The sequence below is a fragment of the Adiantum capillus-veneris genome, chromosome 19 (genome assembly GCF_014529385.1).
Source record: "Adiantum capillus-veneris isolate H3 chromosome 19, ASM1452938v2, whole genome shotgun sequence".
Taxonomy (NCBI): domain Eukaryota; kingdom Viridiplantae; phylum Streptophyta; class Polypodiopsida; order Polypodiales; family Pteridaceae; genus Adiantum; species Adiantum capillus-veneris.
The window spans coordinates 76,251,267-76,270,284 of NC_140949.1; the positions used below are offsets into that span (position 1 = coordinate 76,251,267).

A 19,018-nucleotide genomic window follows, 5' to 3' on the forward strand; every position below is an offset into this window, starting at 1 on the left:
AAAGAAAAAGAGTTCCCAAGAAAAGAAAGACCTCGGCTCACTCTTCGAGAGAGGGCCAATTACATCAAAGAATGGAAGTGTTTTGGATGCGAGGAACATGAGCACGTCTTCGTCGAGTGCCCCAAAAAGGCACAACGAGAACAACATATAGACAAGCCAGAGAGTTCAAGAGCAACAGAGGAACATGGCATAAAAGGCAAGATGAAAGCAAGACTGGTTCCAGATTGCATGGGTACTGACCCAAGCACGATTGATGAAAGTACTGAACTTTGTTGAGCTTGGGACAAAGTGTGAGATCAAGAAGCCCTGATTTTCTTTGATGGAGGAGCTGACTCAGCTGAGGCCAACTTCATTTCACCTAAATTGGCGACACGACTCGAGATTACACCCGATCGGATGGGACCACCAACAGAGACAGGTCAAGCGCCACTCGGACGGGACATAGCCATTACACCTGTCATTGGCAAACTTCGGTTGCATTGTCGACACGAGGACTTTTACATAATGCCCTTGGAAGGTTGTGACGTTCTCCTTGGAGTCCCTTGGTACCATAAGAACAACGCCACAACGCCGTGGTCGATTATCAAGGGAAGAAAGCGACTGTGACAAATGAAAAGGGCTGAAAAATTGTACTTGATGTGAAATTGAAGGACGAGTTTGTCCCTATTGTATCGACTTTGGCCGTTTCCAAATTAATGAAATCCAGTCTGTTTGTTTACTCAATCTACTTGAAAGAGTTAAATGATGAACACAGAACGCATATGTCTGAACTTGATGAAGAACGCCAAGATTTTCTCTACACTCATGCCAATTGCTTTTCTACTACTCGATGAAGAAAACGATGTTGTGTTGCGCAGGTTGAGGGAAAAGGTTCTGACTCAATGTCATTGTCCACCTTTTACAAGTCACCGTAGCATTGACTCCATCTTGAAAGGTGTGGAGCGTTACATCTTTTGGCCGAGACTCAAGAAGGATGTGGATGACTTTGTAAGCAGTTGCTTGGTATGCCAAAAGGTCAAGTTTAATAGGCATAAAGCATAAGGATTGTTACAGCCTTCACCCATTCCCACCCGCCCCTGGGAAAGTATTGCTATGGATTTCATTTTTTTATCTCCCGAAGACGCAGAGTGGATATGATGACATTTGGACTGTCATCGACACACTTAGCAAGCAAGCTCACTTCGTTCCACTGAAGAAAACAATCAAGCCGGATCATTTAGAGAGACTGTTCATTTCACAGATATTCAGATTACATGGCATGCCTGAGACAATAGTCTCTGACAGAGATCCCCGATTCACGAGTTTGTTTTGGAAGGCTATTTGGAAGAACATCGGCACACGATTGCAGTTCTCGTCATCATTCCACCCGCAGACAGATGGGCAATCTAAGATTGCAAATTCAGTCGTACTGGATTTATTGAAGTCTTACAGTTCTGATCAAAAGACTCAATGGGAAGGAAATTTGCCCTTGGTGTAATTTGCCTACAATAACACAATCCACTCTTCGACAGGGAAGGCGCCATTTGAGATTATTGAAGGTGCTACAAAGGTTCCACCCTTCCTTAGCACGAAAGATCAGATTTTTGCAACCGACTAGTACACGAGGGTCTTGGACACTGCTTGTGCCAAGGTCAGGGAGGCTCTAGCGAAATCAGACTTTAGCGAAATCTCAAGAAAGACACAAGAAGGCAACAGATCGAGACCGTCGCAATTTGAAATTAAAGGAAGACGATTGGATGCTCTTACGATTTGAGAAGGCACGCCTAAGAAAGAAAAAGGGAAAGGAGCGGCTTTTCCAAAGCTGAGCATGAGATACTATAAACATTTCCAGATAAAAGAAAAGATAAATGAAGTCTCCTTTAGACTGAAGCTACCCGAAACTTGGAAGATTCACAATGCTTTTCATTAGAGTCTCTTGAAGCCTTTTAAAGGTGATGTGCCCGATAATGGGGAGCCAAATGAGCAACCGAGAAAGCGAGGAGATACTCGTTCCAGAACAAATATTGGCACATAAAGATAGAAAGATTAAAGGTAAAGTGATTAGGCGGTTCTTGGTTAAATTCAAGAACTATCATGCATTGGATGCGAAGTTGGAGGAAGAGGACCTAGCAGATACTCCTCAGATTTTACCTTGAAGCATTTGGTAGCATAGTCTACTCCGAAGAACCCCGATTTCAGCATGGGTGAATCTAGTGCAGCGGGCTTGCACAAGAGGAGTCACTCCGCTCCTTTGTCAACAAATTACCCCGATTTTGATATAGAGTCACTGATGTCCTTTTGGGTTTCAGGGATATTGTTGGGCTCACAGTATTCTGCTGTATGACTTTATGAATTGGAATTCCCAAAAATGATACTGATTGATTTGTACTCAACTTGTTTGAGTGCAAGAACTACAAGACGAAATGACTGCAACATTTCGATCTCATAAATCTCTATAGATATGATTGCAATAAGGATTATTGAATGTGATGTCAAGTAATGTGATGTCCGGTGATGTGACTATCGATTTGTACAAGTGCTAGATGTGTTGTCTACTAACAGTCAATGTCTACTAAGACAGTTTATGGCCTATGTCTATTTTGCAGGCGTAATCGAGGGCGATTACAATTCTTTCAAGAGGGGGCTATGTCACAAACTGATGACGTGGCATGACCATCTGTGACTGAACAAAAGTGATGACAGGCTGATTGTACGGACAGTCCCGAAAAACGCGTCGGAAATCGCCTTGACAGACTGACACGTGGCAACTGTACGAACGTCGCAATTTTCGCTGATTGCTGACCTGGCTAAATGTACGAAATTCCATAAATTGTGCTGGCTGCGTTACGCTAGCTAATTTTGAAGCCAAGCTTTTGGGGATAATTGCTTTTGAGTTAGAGATTTTTGGAACTCTGCTTTTGGGCATCCCTTGTACTAATAAATAAGTTGGTTGGGCCTCATTACTCAGAGCGTCTAGACGCAAAGTCTGAGAGTGAGTGCCTGCCAACTCTCTTGTACTTTGAACACAGACTAACAAAAAAAAAACCGAAAGGAGCGCCAGTCTTCGGGGCCAATACCTCTGGGCACGGAACTACATCGGGCAGTGTCATCTTTGTGAATTGTTTTGAAGTGAATCTCTATTGTGTCGCGATAGAATCGCGATAGAATCTTGACTTGGGGTGTCCATGTTTGTTACTCTCTCTCTCTCTCTCTCTCTCTCTCTCTCTCTCTCTCTCTCTCTCTCTCTCTCTCTCTCTCTCTCTCTCTCTCTCTCTCTCTCTCTCTATTTCTATTACTTGAAATCTCCCCAAACTCCCAAATGGTGCTTAATCTAAGAGCAAGTACTTCACTGTTTACATAGCATGCTCGCAGGTATCAAACGGTGCGAGATACAAGTACGCACATGGCCAAACGGAAAAGAGTAAAGGCCAAGGTAAAAAAGCCTCTCCAAAAGAAAGTACGAAGTACCCTGGCAACCTAATGGAGAGAGAATAGCAATAGCCTCTAAAAGGTATGCACTTCAACCAAAAGCCCATTCAACAATTGTAAATCAAGAGACAAAACCATCAACAGTAAAGATGGCAGTGAGTAGCTACAAGAAGCTTGGTGTCGGGCAAAGCGTGCAACTAGTAAAATCTAACAACAAAAGGTAATGGAAGAACAGAAGGGAAAGAGCAATTTGGGGACGAAGATGAGAATGTAAAGGCAACTGACAATACCAAGAGACTTCAGCAAGATGTGAGGACGTGACAGTAGTACGGACGCCTGCGTTTTGAGTTGTTGAAGTGACAAGCCGTACGCACTTCTGCAAAACACACTAGCAACTTTAGCGCTAGCTCTTGGGGGTTAGCCTTTTAAAAAAAGTGCTTTTGAAGCTCTACTTGTGGGCAACCCTTGTAATGTTTATAAGAGCACCTAGGGCCTCACTCTGCAGACATCTCGACGTAGAGGTTGAGAGTAGAGGACCCTCGAGAGTTGTACTTTTCAGTGAGCAATTGTCACAAACGGGAGCGCATAGCAATATAAAATATACTTGGATAAATAAAATTTATCACTTAATATTGAAGCCAAAGGATATAGAGAGAAATAGATAGAGAGAGAGAGAGAGTGAGAAGATCGACATAGTATTGGAACCAGAAGATGGGTTGGTCCCCCCCCAAAAGAGAATCCTTTATTAGGGAGAATCTTTTTACAAGCACAAGAACCGAAGAAAACCCCTCCGTTCTAAATCTCTGACTCGATGGTCGTTCCTTCCCGTAAGGGAAATCCGAGAGCCGAGCTCTCAATCCTTTTTCCGTCTGTACTCAGAGTCGAGACTCCACAGACAATTTCCGACTTCCGTTCCCGGAATTCCCAAGCGTAAGCCGAAGCCTTCTCGCTTCTCCTTCGTGATGAAGTACCTGCAAACACACGCAAACACGCGACAACAATTTGTATGGCGAATCCACAATAGATACCTGTCGCTCTTGCGCGAGAAAAGCGACTTCCGTGCTTCGTAGTCTCGCGATCTCTTGCGTTATCTGGCGGCAGGGCGCTTTTATAGCTCCTTGACCACGACACGAATAGCTGCTCGCGTAGAGATCATGGCCGGGTTTTTATTTTTTTTCTTTTTTTTTTCTTTTTTTTTTGTTCTACTCGAAATAGGGAGGTTTTGTTGCTTTATTTTCTAAGTGGCTGCCCACTTATTAAGTGGACGACCGGCATATTTTAAAATTGGTCTGAACCTGCCCAAAAACTCAATAAAACCTTATAAGTTTAAAACAATGCTTTTCACAACTCTTCCCAGGCGTCCCTGGATGCAACCACATGCACAAATGCAATGCAAACATAGATTCCTCGCGGGAAAGCGTTTGCTCTTCCCGGAAAACTCGTTAAAATTTTCCGCTTTTTAAGAAAAGCTTCTCAGAACCCATCTTTATTCTTGTGCTTGCGACTTTACGCGTATTCCTCTTTCTAGTTCGGATTTCCTCTCGACTATGGATATCCCCTTTCCGATGCACCCGTCACCTTCCTTGTGACGCCTCAGTAATACCCATCACCTAGTCCTTTCCTATCGAACTTACGGTACAATCCCCTTCACGATGCTCTATGTCACCCATCCTATGATGCATCAGAGATGTCCGTTCCCAGATGGTCGGATACTTCTTACTGATGCTCCCTGTCACCCATCCGATGTGACGCATCAGAAGTACCCGTTCTTGGTGGCCTTACAGATATTCCCTTTCACAGTGCTCCTGGCATTACTTTGAATGACGCACTAGGGATACTCTGTACTCGGATGTCTCCAGTGAGAAAAACCCTCACTTAAAATTCCAATAATTCAATTAGAATTATTTTTTTCTTGGTGTTCCAAGCGAGAAAACCCTCACTTATAAATCCAATAATTCATTCAGAATTATTTTTCTGTCAAATAAAGTCAATTTAGCAACAACAATAATAAAGAAATACCGAAAGGGATGCCAATCTTTGAGGCCAGTGCTTCTGGGTATGAAACTCTGTCGTGCCGTGTCAACTCTCTCTCTCTCTCTCTCTCTCTCTCTCTCTCTCTCTCTCTCTCTCTCTCTCTCATAAAGTTCAATGATTTTGCAGTTTCAGTTCGTGTTGTTATTTTTGTTTTGTTTTGTTTTCGGAGTCGGGTAGGGCACGCTTGGCCGCTCCCCTCGTACTCCAAAAAAGTATACAAGAAGAACGACCAGGACTATGCACCCAAAAACCGAAGGCAGACGCTTTTGTCACTAGTTTCCTCTGGACTACGAGAGTCCAGAGTTATCTACACTCTCAGGGCCATGACTAATCCCTTGAGAGACCCATTTCGCCAACTTGATTTGGGCGTGACAACGACCAAGTACCTCTGTTCAGAGGCCCAGGTCCTACGGGACTTGCTTCGGTCTTCCCTTTGGAGTTGCCTCCTGAAGGTAACTTATTGCTCACCTCACTAAACTGCCTTTGAAACCCGACGGTTTTCCCTTAGGAAATGCTATACCCACTTGGAAGGGCGTCGGCTCACAAGTGGCGTCCGCCGAGGTTGGTGGTGTCTCCCGTTTGCACCTCCCAACCCCTTTTAGGTGAAGTTGAAACACCCCCCCCGGGGGGGGAATGGCACTTGGGCGCTCTTGTAGCTCATCTGGCTTCGCTTGGGGAGAATTACGTCATTTTCCCCGGAAGGGATCAGATTCAAAATAACAGCATAGGAAGGGGAGCATTATCTCCCCATCGCCTATGCAGAGCACCCAAATACCGAGATACAACTTCACCGAGAAACTTCGCCACAGGCACGTGCCCTACGATTCCGTCCCTCAAGTGCGGATCACGGCGTACCCAGAAGGGCATCCGCTTCCCGCGAGCCTCCCCACCAAGGAGAATAACGGTCCTTTCTTCAGGGTCCAACGAAGGGTCGATTACATTGAAGGTGGAGTTGAATCGGTTTAGCCACCCCCCCCCCCTGGCTTCATCAACCGCCGAACAGTTCATCAGCAAATGCGAAAGCGAACGACCCTCTAACTGGGAGCACAACGTGCAAATGCTGTGTCCGCGCATGTAACTATCCGCCAGTTTGAGCCCACCTACTGTCGCGAGAGCTAGTATTCTCTCCTCCTGCCCATTCACTATAGTGCTCCTATTGAGCTACAGCAGGTATCCATGTGTTTGTTCAAAGTCGGCCTCCTTATAGGGCTTCAACGCCAGGCACGAATGCCTCTCGTCCCACTTGTCCCATACGTGGTAGCGAACTGAGCCAAAGTTAGCCGCTGGGATATACTTATTCATCCAGTTCTGGATTCTTGTCGTCCAAGTCCACTTCTTGAATGGTTGGTTCTTAGGCTTCTTGTTTACCAAGGAGCCTATCCAGGTAGATGAAACCGAGCGGTACTTGTCAAAAGCCCTTGCTCGTTGTCCCCCACAAAAGGCAGGTACGGGTGGTATGTTAAACTCGTGATGGAGAGTTGTCGTCCCTACAAAGGTTGACCTTGCTCCCTTTTCGAGTAACATTCGCATCCCGGTGGCGACGAGGCGATGCAGAGTGAAGGACACGCTAATCGTGGGCCCCCATAATTTTCACGCCATAACAAATCACTGGATATACGCACGCCTTAAAAACAGTTAGTCGAGACCATATAGGGATGGCTCGAAGTGTCCAAGCTTGTAACACATTTGTTCGGGTGTTTCTCCCTCTGTTGACCAGTTGCTTCATTGATGCACTGCTTGTTTCGAGTTTGTTTTCTTTTTGCCTCTTTTTTAGTTTCTTTCTTTTCTCTTCTTTTCTTGTTTCTTGGTTGTTCTTGATTGTAGCTTTCAGTTGGATGTGTGTAAGTGAGTGCGTGTGCATGTGTGAATGAGTGAGTGCGTATGCATGTGCGCGTGGATGCATGTCCTTCGAGAGACTGTTCTTGGTTTTTCCTTTTTGTTGTTTTTGTTTTCATTTTTGTTTGGTTGTTTGTTTTCATCCTCTTATGGATGGGGTTTTTGGGGGTTGTGTCAGTATGGCTTCGCTTGCTATGGTGGCTTGCTAGTTGTGGCTTGTTTGGTGATCGAAAAGCTACTCCTCTCTTCTTGCACTCCCAGGACTCTTTGGACGGTTTTCACTTGAACATAGTTTCCAGAGCCTCCTGCACTCTCCCACTAGAGTTCCCTCTTCAATTATGATCTTCAAGAACCACCTTTGGCAAGTGGATTGCTCGCTCTTCTGGATGAAAGCTCTTGTGTGCTTGAGTGCACATTTAAAATTGGGCCACTCGACATCTTTCACTAGGAATATGGCCCCTCTCTGTCCAGAGTCCTTTTAGGTCATGCCACCATCACTTTGTGACATACCCCATACCCCCCTCTAGATAGAACTGTAATCGTCTCGATTACGCCTACAAAAACAAACAGGACAAAAACTAGTTCAGTAGACACTCACTCTAGGTACCGACTCACTAGACGACACATATCCAATACTTGCACGTAGACGACAATCACTAAACATTCACATCACATTCACACTACTATCCCCGTCGAGATCTTGGATGAGAATCATGATCAATGTAACATATTTAGCAATCACATCCAGACCGCACCAATCTCTAACGGATGTCATGGTTAACTAAATCTTGTTACTATCATATCTTTTCATTTCACATTCCAATCAAGCAAACCATGCCAATGACTAACCTCACAAGACAGTACATCCACATAGCATGTACTTCACAAAATCGGACACTTAGTTCACACAGAACACTTGTGTTTCAATCATTCAATCTAGCCATCTCATTCCGTCCAAAACTCTTGATGCACCTAGATCGTTGTGCAACCATCTCATCCTTATGTCTTGATGCACTCACAACAGTATCCAGTCATCTCATCCAAATAGACAACTTGATGCACTGAAATGTCATTCAATTCACTTAGCCACCACATCCAGGTCTCGCTTATCTCTGACAAATGTCTAGATGTACTAAGTTCATATCATTCATCAAACAAAATGTTGCAGACATATCATGTTTCTCTACACATCTCCAACATGAAAGAGCACATGTTTTCAATTCCGTTAAGGAACCAACTCAATGCACACAATTCATAAAGTCATTCCGCAAAATATTGTCAGACCGTCAATACCCTAAAATCCCATAGAGAAATAAGTGATGTTCTTCAATCTAGGAAATTTGTGACAAAGGAGTGGGGTCGCTTCCCTCTTGTGCAGTCCGCACCGCACCAAATTCATCCTGCTGATTCATCGGTAGCTTTTGGCATAGACAATGCTAATAGCCAAAAGCTTCAAGGTACAAAACTCTCTCAAAAGAATTTGCGATATTCTCCTCCTCCATCCACTTTGCATCAAGGGCCAAAAGTACCCTAGACCAAATTATCCGATGTACCTAGCTTGATTGAACTTTAGGTGAGAGAGAGAGAGAGAGATTCAACTCGGCACGACGGAGTTTTACGCCCAGAAGCACTGCCGCCCAAAGACTGACACCCCTTTCGGTATTTCTTTAATATTGCTTGTTGAGATGTCGAGCTCTACACCTTGAGCTGGCATCCACTACAGGTCTTGGCCGCTTACGGCATTTACTCACTGGCGCGTTAGGTGACCGACACGGAGGATCTCTGCCAGTGATTCTACAGCTGGACTACACTTATAGTGCCAGCCTAGTACGCTTCTAGCGAGTTCACACTTAGTGACCGCATGTACATATGTGCTACTTTTCAGCTTTAGCACTTAGTCATTTTGTACTCTCTTTTCTGTGAAGAAGAAGAAGAAGCTTTCCATCTTTGTGTACTTTGTGCTTGTCTTGTGTAGCTCTCTTGCATCCTCATTCTTTACATGGTATCAGAGCCTGGTGCAGGCAAGAGAGGCTAAGAGAGCAAGAGCATCACAATCCCTTCGTTCGCAATCCACGACCAGATGCCGAAGGCGCCTCGCGCAGCGAAAAAATTTTTAGGGGTTTTTCGCACAAGTTTCTGAACAGGTCTCCAAAGTGCAGTATACAGAGATTTACTGTACAAGTACAGTGGTTGTATGTACGCTTGATTGTGGATACTCGTCGAGTGTAGAAAGCGTTACAAGAACCACGATAGCAGGTTCAGCAGATTTGCAGGTTTTTGCAGATTGCAGCTATTTTGTCTTAGTGCTTCAAGATGTCTGACGGTTTCAGTCAGATTGTTACTGAGAAGCTTGAGAAAAATAACTACCCTGCATGGAAGTTCAGAATAACAAATTTCCTAAAAGGAAAAGGTTATTGGGACTATGTAGAAGGAGACAATGAAAAGGAACCAGAGATTCCCGAGGCAAATGCTACAGCAGAACAAAGGAAAGCTTTGAGGGACTGGCAACAAGGCCAGAGCAAAGTGATATATTGGCTTTCTATGAGCATCACAGATGGCATGATGGGCTATCTACAGGATGCTGAAACCCCCGCCATTGCATGGAAAAACTTAGGCAGAGTGTTCGAGGTGAACACCAAGGCCAGGAAGCTTCAACTAAAGTCGGAGCTAAATCAGGTTAAGAGGAACAACCTCTCCATCAATGACTATGCTTTGAAGATCAAGAGTATCATTGAGGCTCTTGGATCTATTAAAGTCTCAGTGGAAGACGATGACATTGTCCGTGCATGCTTGGATGGTTTAGGAGATGAGTATGTACATTTTAGGTCTTCCATGAATACAAGAGACGACATCCCCGTGTTCCAAGATTTGATTTCTATGCTTATTCTTGAGGAGAAGAACCTTGACACATCTTCTTCTCATGGCAGAAATAATTCTGAACAGGCCTTCTATTCTAACTCCAACAGAGGTAGAGGTAGAGGTCGTGGTCGAGGCCCAAGGGGTTGCAGGGGCCAATTTCTGGAAGGTCAATCAAATCAAAACAATACAGGTGGCAGGGGAAACCAGTCTCAAGGAAGGGGGAGTCAAAGAGGTCGTGGTGCAGGATCAAGCAGGCAGCAACATACTCCAGATAGTAGAGAATGTTGGACTTGTGGTGAAAGAGGTCACATGTCACGTGACTGTCCAAAGGGAAAAGCAAGTAGAAAGAGAGAACAGGGCAACTATGCATCTACTAGCAGAGATGCAGATGACAGCAAAAACGAGCGCATGTTTGTTATGCAACATGTAATGAATACAATGACTGCAGAGAATTCCACCCAAGATGATGTTTGGTATGTGGATTCAGGTGCCTCTAATCACATGACGTCTCGTGGAGAGCGGTTTAGAGATATGCGCAAACCAGATGTGTCAGGCTATGTGCAGACAGGAGATGACACAGCTCACCCCATTGCTCATGTAGGGGACATACCTCTAAATACGAAGAGTGGGAAATCAAAGTACTTAGCAGATGTACTTCATGTCCCAAACATTACAAAGAATCTTGTTTCTGTTGGACAAATGGTTGAGCAGGGTTTGCAGGTTCGCTTCAATCCAAATGGCTGTTATGTAGAAGATTTCCAGAATGGTTGTAAGCTGATCACAGAGGGAAAATGTGTGGACAGAATGTTTACGCTGAATGTAAACATGCCTGAGGTAAAAGCTGCATTATTTGCACAGGGCACAGGTGTTGTGGCTGATGTTGACATTTGGCACAAACGCATTGGCCATGTCAATGAGCAGAGATTGCGCAGCATGCAATCAAAACAGATTGTAAAAGGTTTGCCCAAATTCAAGGTGGATGGTATGCATAAAGTGTGTGCAGCATGCCAGTTTGGAAAACAGTCAAAGGGTTCATTTCCACATGAGCGCAATGTATGTAAAAAGCCACTTGAGGTGGTGCACACAGATGTTTGGGGTCCAACCGATACTACAAGTATACATGGTTGCAGGTATTATGTCTCTTTCATTGATGACCATACAAGGAAAGTATGGGTCTACTTCATGCGTAACAAAAGTGAAGTGTTTGGTCACTTTCAAGACTTCAAAGTCATGATTGAGAAGGAGACAGATATGCAAATCAAGACATTGAGGTCAAATGGAGGGGGAGAGTACTTCTCCAATGATTTTTCAGATTTTCTGCGAATGCATGGTATACACAGGCAGTTTACATGCAGATATACTCCACAGCAGAATGGGGTCGCAGAAAGGAAAAACAGGCACATTGCAGAGGTTGCACGTGCATTGATGAATGAGAAAAACATGCCTCATCGTTTCTGGGCTGAAGCTGTAAATACAGTTGTGTACATTATGAACAGGACACCTACAGCTGCGGTGCATGATGTAACACCTGAGGAAAAGTTTACAAGTACAAAGCCTGATTTGGCACACTTGAAAGTGTTTGGCTGCATAGCTTACGTGCATGTACCAGATGAGTTGCGTAGGAAATTGGATCCTAAAGTAGAGAAATGTATTCTTGTGGGATATTCCCTTGAACAAAAGGGGTACAGGTGCTACAATCCTACTACACGAGAATTACGAGTGAGCAGAGATGTAGTCTTTGATGAGATGAGCAGCTGGTACAGTAATGCACATGGCACTATTGGGGCTGATGTAAAAGATGATGTGGTTGTACAAAATGTGAGGCCACAGTCACAGGTTTTGAGTGGACCACAAGAGTCCTCTTCTCGTGGCTCTGTTGAGAAACCATGGAATGGTAGACTACGTACGCAGGTTACTCCACCAACAGGTACAGGGAATGTATCACGAAAAGGAAAGGAAAAGGTTGATGAACCTCCCTTTATGGTTGATGCATCATCAGGTTTTTCACATGTAGACATGGATTCAGATGGTTCTGAACAAAGTCTTGATGAAGAATTTGGAATTCCGGTTGTCAGGACACCTGGTGTAAGGAAAGTACAAGAAGATGCTAGAGGGCAAAGGAGTGACCCAGGACCGCGCAGATCTAATAGAGTCAGAAATCCAGTTCAAAAATTGACTTATGATGGGTATCTAGCGCATCACCAAGCCTACATGGCTAAGGTGATACAGGATGTGGAGCCCACATGTTTTGAGGATGCAGTTGGAAATGTGCATTGGGATGATGCAATGAATGAAGAGATGGCTGCATTGGAAGCAAATGACACATGGGAGTTGGTGTCATTGCCAAGTGGCAAGAAAGCTATTGGCTGTAAATGGGTGTATAAAACCAAGCATAAGGCTGATGGTAACATTGAGCATCACAAGGCAAGGCTGGTCGCAAAGGGTTATGCACAGACGTATGGCATAGACTATGAGGAGACCTTTGCTCCAGTGGCAAAGATGACGACAATGAGAGCTGTCATAGCAGTGGTTGCATCTAGAGGATGGATTATGCATCAAATGGATGTAAAGAATGCCTTCTTGAATGGTGAGTTGCAAGAGGAAGTGTATATGGATCAGCCACCTGGTTATGTCGATCCAGGTTACCCAGATTATGTATGCAGACTTCTCAAAGCTTTGTATGGTTTGAAGCAGGGCTCTAGAGCATGGTATGACAGGATTGCCAAGTATCTTGTCAGTATTGGTTTTAGGAGAGCTCATGCTGATCATTCACTCTATGTACGTGAGAGTGATGTGGGGATTGTGGTCATTACCATATATGTAGATGACCTTATTATTGTTGGTGACAATGCTATGGAGATTGACCATGTGAAGGGTCTTCTCAAACAGGAGTTTGAAATGAAAGATTTAGGCGAGTTGCGCTACTTTCTTGGCATTGAAGTGATCAGGACTCCAGAGGGTGTATGGCTATCACAGAGACAGTATGCTTTGGACATGTTGTCAAAGTATGTATGGCTGATTGTAAGCCAATTTCTATTCCCTTGGATGTGAATGCAAAGCTGAGTGCAGAGAAGGGTGATGTTGTTGAGGATGTCAACATGTACAGGAAGATTGTGGGTAGTCTAATCTACTTGACTATCACGAGGCCAGACTTGAGCTACACAGTAGGCTTGGAGAGTCAGTTCATGCAACTTCCGAGGAAGCCACATTTAGATGGAGTACGACGCACACTTAGGTATGTGCAAGGTACTCTTGACTACGCATTGTTCTATGCAGCAGATGCACCATTAGCATTGTATGGGTATACAGATGCAGATTGGGCAGGTAGCATTGTTGATAAGAGATCTACAAGTGGCTTCATGTTCTCTTTTGGGAGCGCTGCTCTTACTTGGAGCAGCAAAAAGCAGCCTACGGTTGCTTTATCGAGCACAGAGGCCGAGTACAGAGGTGCAGCAGTTGCGGCGTGCGAGGTAGCTTGGCTATGCACATTACTTGAGGACTTGGGAGTGCAGGTGGACCAGCAGATTTTCATCCATTGTGACAACCTCAGCAGCATGCAGCTGGCTAGGAACCCAGTGTTCCATGCCAGGACCAAACACATAGAGGTCCATTACCACTACGTTCGAGAGCGAGTGTTGGCGGGCGACATCGACTTGGTCTAAGTCAGCACAGAGGAGCAGATAGCGGATATCTTTACCAAGGCCCTCGGAGCTGAGAAGCTTCGACGTTTCCGGACTATGCTTGGACTCTGCGACATGCAGAGCTCGAGGGGGAGTGTTGAGATGTCGAGCTCTACACCTTGAGCTGGCATCCACTACGGGTCTTGGCCGCTTACGGCATTTACTCACTGGCGCGTTAGGTGACCGACACGGAGGATCTCTGCCAGTGATTCTACAGCTGGACTACACTTATAGTGCCAGCCTAGTACGCTTCTAGCGAGTTCACACTTAGTGACCGCATGTACATATGTGCTACTTTTCAGCTTTAGCACTTAGTCATTTTGTACTCTCTTTTCTGTGAAGAAGAAGAAGAAGCTTTCCATCTCTGTGTGCTTTGTGCTTGTCTTGTGTAGCTCTCTTGCATCCTCATTCTTTACATTGCTCACTACAAAGTACAAGTCCTAAGGATCCTCCACTCTCAGACTCTGCGTCCACATGCTTTAGAGCCCCAAAAACACTAAATCCCCAAAAGCAAGCGCTAAAGCTGCCAACGCATTTTGCGGAAGTCCATACAACCTACCACATCAGCAACGTAAAACGGGGACGTCCATATAGCTATCATGTCATCAAATAGGGTCCCCTAAGTTGGTAGGAACTAAACATTTAAACTTGACAAGACTTTAAAGTTGGTAAAACTTCTTCCGCATCTTTCCAAAGTCCGTCCTTTAGGTCATGCCACGTGATCACTTTGTGACAAACTGCGAGAGGGTCTACGGCACCAAGAGGATGATGGCTGGTGAGGGAGGTGAGGTCGCGCAAGCAACCTTCTCCATGCAGAGACAACGGTCCTGACGGGCTTCATGTTGATGGATGATATGCAACACCTACGAAGGCAGGAATATGATAGAAGAGGAGAGGGATATTGTAAACCTTAAGTTGCCATTGTAGGTAAAAATACGGTGGTTGCTTAAGGTGGGGAGTTGTTCATCACAATGAAAATCAATCCATTGCGTCTAGGATCCACAACATGCATCTCTCTCTCTCTCTCTCTCTCTCTCTCTCTCTCTCTCTCTCTCTCTCTCTCTCTCTCTCTCTCTCTCTCTCTCTCTCTCTCTCATTTGCAAATTTTGTTCGTGTTGCTGTTAATTTCTCACTTGGAGTATCCAAGCCTATAACATTGTTGCCATGAGACAACATCCTACCAAGCTCCTTCTCACGTGGTGAAAAAATTATGGCAGACAAGATCTTCTGAAGCTATCTCATCTTACTCTACGTGTCCCCTCACAAGGGGATCAAAAGCATAACTTTTTATTCACCTTTTGTGACAGACTTGGACACCCCAGTCGAGAATCTTCCACAACACACAAGAGAGAAATCACTTTAGATTACTTCACACTTAAATTATAGTTTAATTGATTCGACAAGACCCGACATAGTTTCGTGCCCAGAGAGATTGGCCCCAAAGACTGGCGCTCTAAAGAATGCTAACACAATACTCTCAATCTTGACAAGATCGCTCAACGAGTACTTTCGAGCGTAATTGGAGTGTGTACTCTTTGATCCACACAAAGATACACAATGGCTTGAGAACTTATAAACCAAAGAAGCTAGTCTAGTACGGAGCCAATATAAGACTTGTGCAAGACTACAACGCTTTGGGACACCCCAAAAAGTACTATGTTTCTAGAAAGACTTATTAGCTTTACTAGCTACTTACTTCTTGCTAGCTTTTTACATCAAACAAGCTGATCCTACGAACATCAAGATGAAGACCGATTCGACCACAGATGAGGCAAAGCAGCTAGTTGAGAATGAGCAAGACCACATTCTTCGACTCCTTCACAAGGACTTGGAGAGTGTGAATCAACGTATGACAAAGTCACGTGCATGTACACACAACATTCACTGCACGAGAGTTGCAAATCCAAATCGTGAATAGAGGGAGAGCATTCGTAGAGAAAAGCTTCATGTACACACTCCACGTGGACGTGTGCAAATGAGATTGTCCGTTTGATTCACACTCCTATGTAGTACGATACAGATCAGGATGATTGACCAAGAGCACAAGTGTCAATGAAGACAAAGCCAAAGTACGACGAGAAGAATGTCTTGATCGATGGAGACATCGGCTCTACAATAGAATTGTCATCCTCATCTAATGATGACATTGAGTCTAGGAGACAATGAGTCCTCAATTTAGTAAGTAGAATTTTGATTCTACTTCAACCTTCATGGATAGTTTCATTTGTCATTTTATGTATGCTTAGTGAGAACCTTGAGACACTGAGTCTAGTATCTAGTAGTTAGATTCTACTTCCTGGATGGTTTTATTTTCATTTTATTTATGTACTATGCTCAATGATAAGTCTTTCTTTTGACATTATGGTTGGGAACATACTTGTGGGCTTGGTGGTATGGAACGCTAGCCTTGCTTGTAGAGGCGAGCCCATTGGTTGCACGTTCCCAAGCTTAGAAAGAGCCCGATGTTCACTCACCATGTTTGCCCTTGTGCAAGTTTGGTCTGTGTCATGTCATGTGTGTAAGATGGATCTTCTCATGAGACTAATAACAATAAACTTTCAACCAAATCTTGAGACATTGAGTCTAGTATCTAGTAGTTAGATTCTACTTCATGGAAGCTTTTATTTTCATTTTATTTATGTTCTATGCTCGATGATAAGTCTTTCTTTTGACAATATGGTTGGGAACATACTTGTAGGCTTGGTGGTATGGCACACTAGCCTTGCTTGTAGAGGCGAGCCCATTGGTTGCACGTTCCTAAGCTTAGAAAGAGCCCGATGTTCGCTCACTATGTTTGCCCTTGTGCAAGTTTGGTCTGTGTCATGTCATGTGTGTAAGATGGATCTTCTCATGAGACTAATAACAATAAGCTCCCAACCAAACCTCCAAAGGGCCCCTCCAATAATGGATCTTCTCATGAGTCTATTAACAAAAAGCTCCTAACCAAACCTCCAAAGGGTCATGTGAGTGCCTTCTATAAAAATCAACCTATAGATATAGAACGACCTCGCAACTCTCTCAAAATCTAAAATCTCCTCCTACCTCATGCTTCCAAGCTACTCCTTTGTCATGATATACTATTGGGTTGATGTGGGCAAGGATAAAAGCTCTAACACTAAGCTAAAATTGGTTGAAAGCTTGGACATAACAGGTGATCTATCTCAAAGCTTAAAAGAGGCTATCTCAAAATCTCCTGAATGAGATCTAAAGCTTCCAAAAATAGAGGATTCTACAAGCTCCAAAAACAAAGAGTCTTGGATGTAAGTAAAGAGATCCTAGCCACATTCTTGGGAGTTGGAGTTATCCTTGGTTGGCCGACGAATCAAATGCAAACCACACTTAAGTAGTCTAGATGAGTACATTGAATTGCTAGTGACAAGGAAGATGTGTACTAATCTAAAGGTAGCACAAATTATGTTCCATTCAACGTGTAAGGCTACTATCTAAGTGATTTTACTAGTTGCCCGCCAAGGCTAACTAGGACCATGGAGCTAGCCACCAAAACGTCTAGATGTAGGGAGAGAGGATGCAAGACATCACCCACTACACTTCCAAGCTTACAATATTACTACATATGACATCAATGATCAAGGAGACTCTAAGGGTCACTCACATATGTTTCTAAAGTGAGGTATATCAAGACTAACTAAAAATTAGATGCATGGGTTGATAAGATATTCATTTAAAAAGTTAAATTTTCAAATCCACATCAAAAGTATCCCACGAGCAACTGTGGATTATGCATGCTTATGCTCTCACACTACGTGCATCCCAAATCCGACAAGCACAAGAGCAACCTTGTGGTACATTTTTACAATTGATTGTCCCTCAAACAATCAGTCATATAAAGAAGTTTACGCGAAGGTCCTGACAAGACTGATGGATCTAGCTAGAAAACATGTAGAACTTCGCTCCTCAGTATAAAGAGATTATAATCAACTTTGAACATGGTTGAGAGCGTCGACTAACTTTCAAAACCAATCTAGCTCAATGTGACATCAAACATTTCCATGTTTGAGTTGTTTCGAGGTCTCATTTTGTAAAATCAAAACAAGTTTTATAAACTCAGTGTCTTCGCCTGTAAACAGCGTTCACTTATATCGGTAGTTTTATGCTACGCATAAAGAATGTGACGCATCAATTATACTAAAAAGTTGTTCGTATAAACTTTCGTTCTCTTAAAACAACCAAGATACGCCTATTGTTGACAAGCCCAATATATATACTTAGATGCAAAAAGGTTTTACAAAATACCCACTTTAAGGAACCATATTTACTTAATAGTAAGAAAATTGCACCATTAAGAGCTAAAGCATCAAGATGGGCCAATAGGAAGCTCTAACTCACCTTCCCACGACTTCACCTATAGATTTCTTTAGGTTAGCTAGTGATTAAAGTAAAAGAACATAAACACTAAAAAGCCAAAGATTAGCTTAATTTAGCTGATCAAATCTTGATTAAAGCCCTTGCACACACTTTTCTCCCAGAAACTACTCAAAAGAAACCCATCCGTGCCAAGACAATAACAGTTGCAAGCTCATGCCACATGCTATACACATTATTTCTGTAAGGCTTTGAATCAACTCGTAAAGCAAGAATCTAAGGGGACAGCACAAGGCCTCTAGATATAGAGCAGGCGAAATTAAAATAGTGAATGAACATTCAACATGAAAAAAAAAGATAACAAAGAAAGTAAACTGTTGATAACATGGAACATTCACGTGTAAAGAGCTCTCTCTCTATCTCACACACACACAGGTATGAAGACGGTAAGGCAGAGGACTAACCTGTATTTGGAGGGCGGAGTTGCGGACGGGGAAGGAAAGACTACTCCGGCGCCAAGAGAGGACTAACTTGCACCCTAGGTTTGTTGTTAACAATAAAACGTGGGTTCAATACCTACTCTCTCTCTCTCTCTCTCTCTCTCTATGTATATAAATTTTATTTTTTTTATATAATGTACTCACAACTCATTATAAGAAATCTCTCAAGATTCCTCCTTGGCAACTTCTCCAATCTAGAGTTCCCTCCCTTTCACCAAAATAGCATGCCAGTTTCGAACCTGCGGGCACAAGAGCAGTCACACTGACCTACAAACAGTCTCGCACATCAAATTTATAAAAACAAGTGATAAAATCACGAGGCCTGCTAGTTAACTAAAATGGGTAGGGAGAAGTCGCCTAGGGTATCATCATTAAATC

The 19,018-nt window shown here is 43.6% G+C and overlaps 1 protein-coding gene across 3 annotated transcripts in view; it reads right to left on the reverse strand.

Moving 5' to 3' along the window:
• The window catches only part of LOC147434254 (protein FLX-like 1), a 37,685-nt gene extending 18,879 nt beyond the window's left edge, over positions 1-18,806 (reverse strand). The window contains exons 1-2 of one of the 3 annotated variants that reach the window (XM_086490814.1): positions 18,785-18,806; positions 18,605-18,678 (exon numbers count right to left, since the gene is read on the reverse strand). In XM_086490814.1, the coding sequence (XP_086346940.1) occupies positions 18,605-18,678; positions 18,785-18,791 (81 nt within the window). In that variant the 5' untranslated portion in view covers positions 18,792-18,806. Of the gene's footprint in view, positions 1-18,604; positions 18,679-18,784 lie in introns of those variants that run through there. The other 2 variants (XM_086490813.1, XM_086490815.1) reach the window with 2 other exon arrangements.
• Positions 18,807-19,018: the final 212 nt, after the last annotated feature.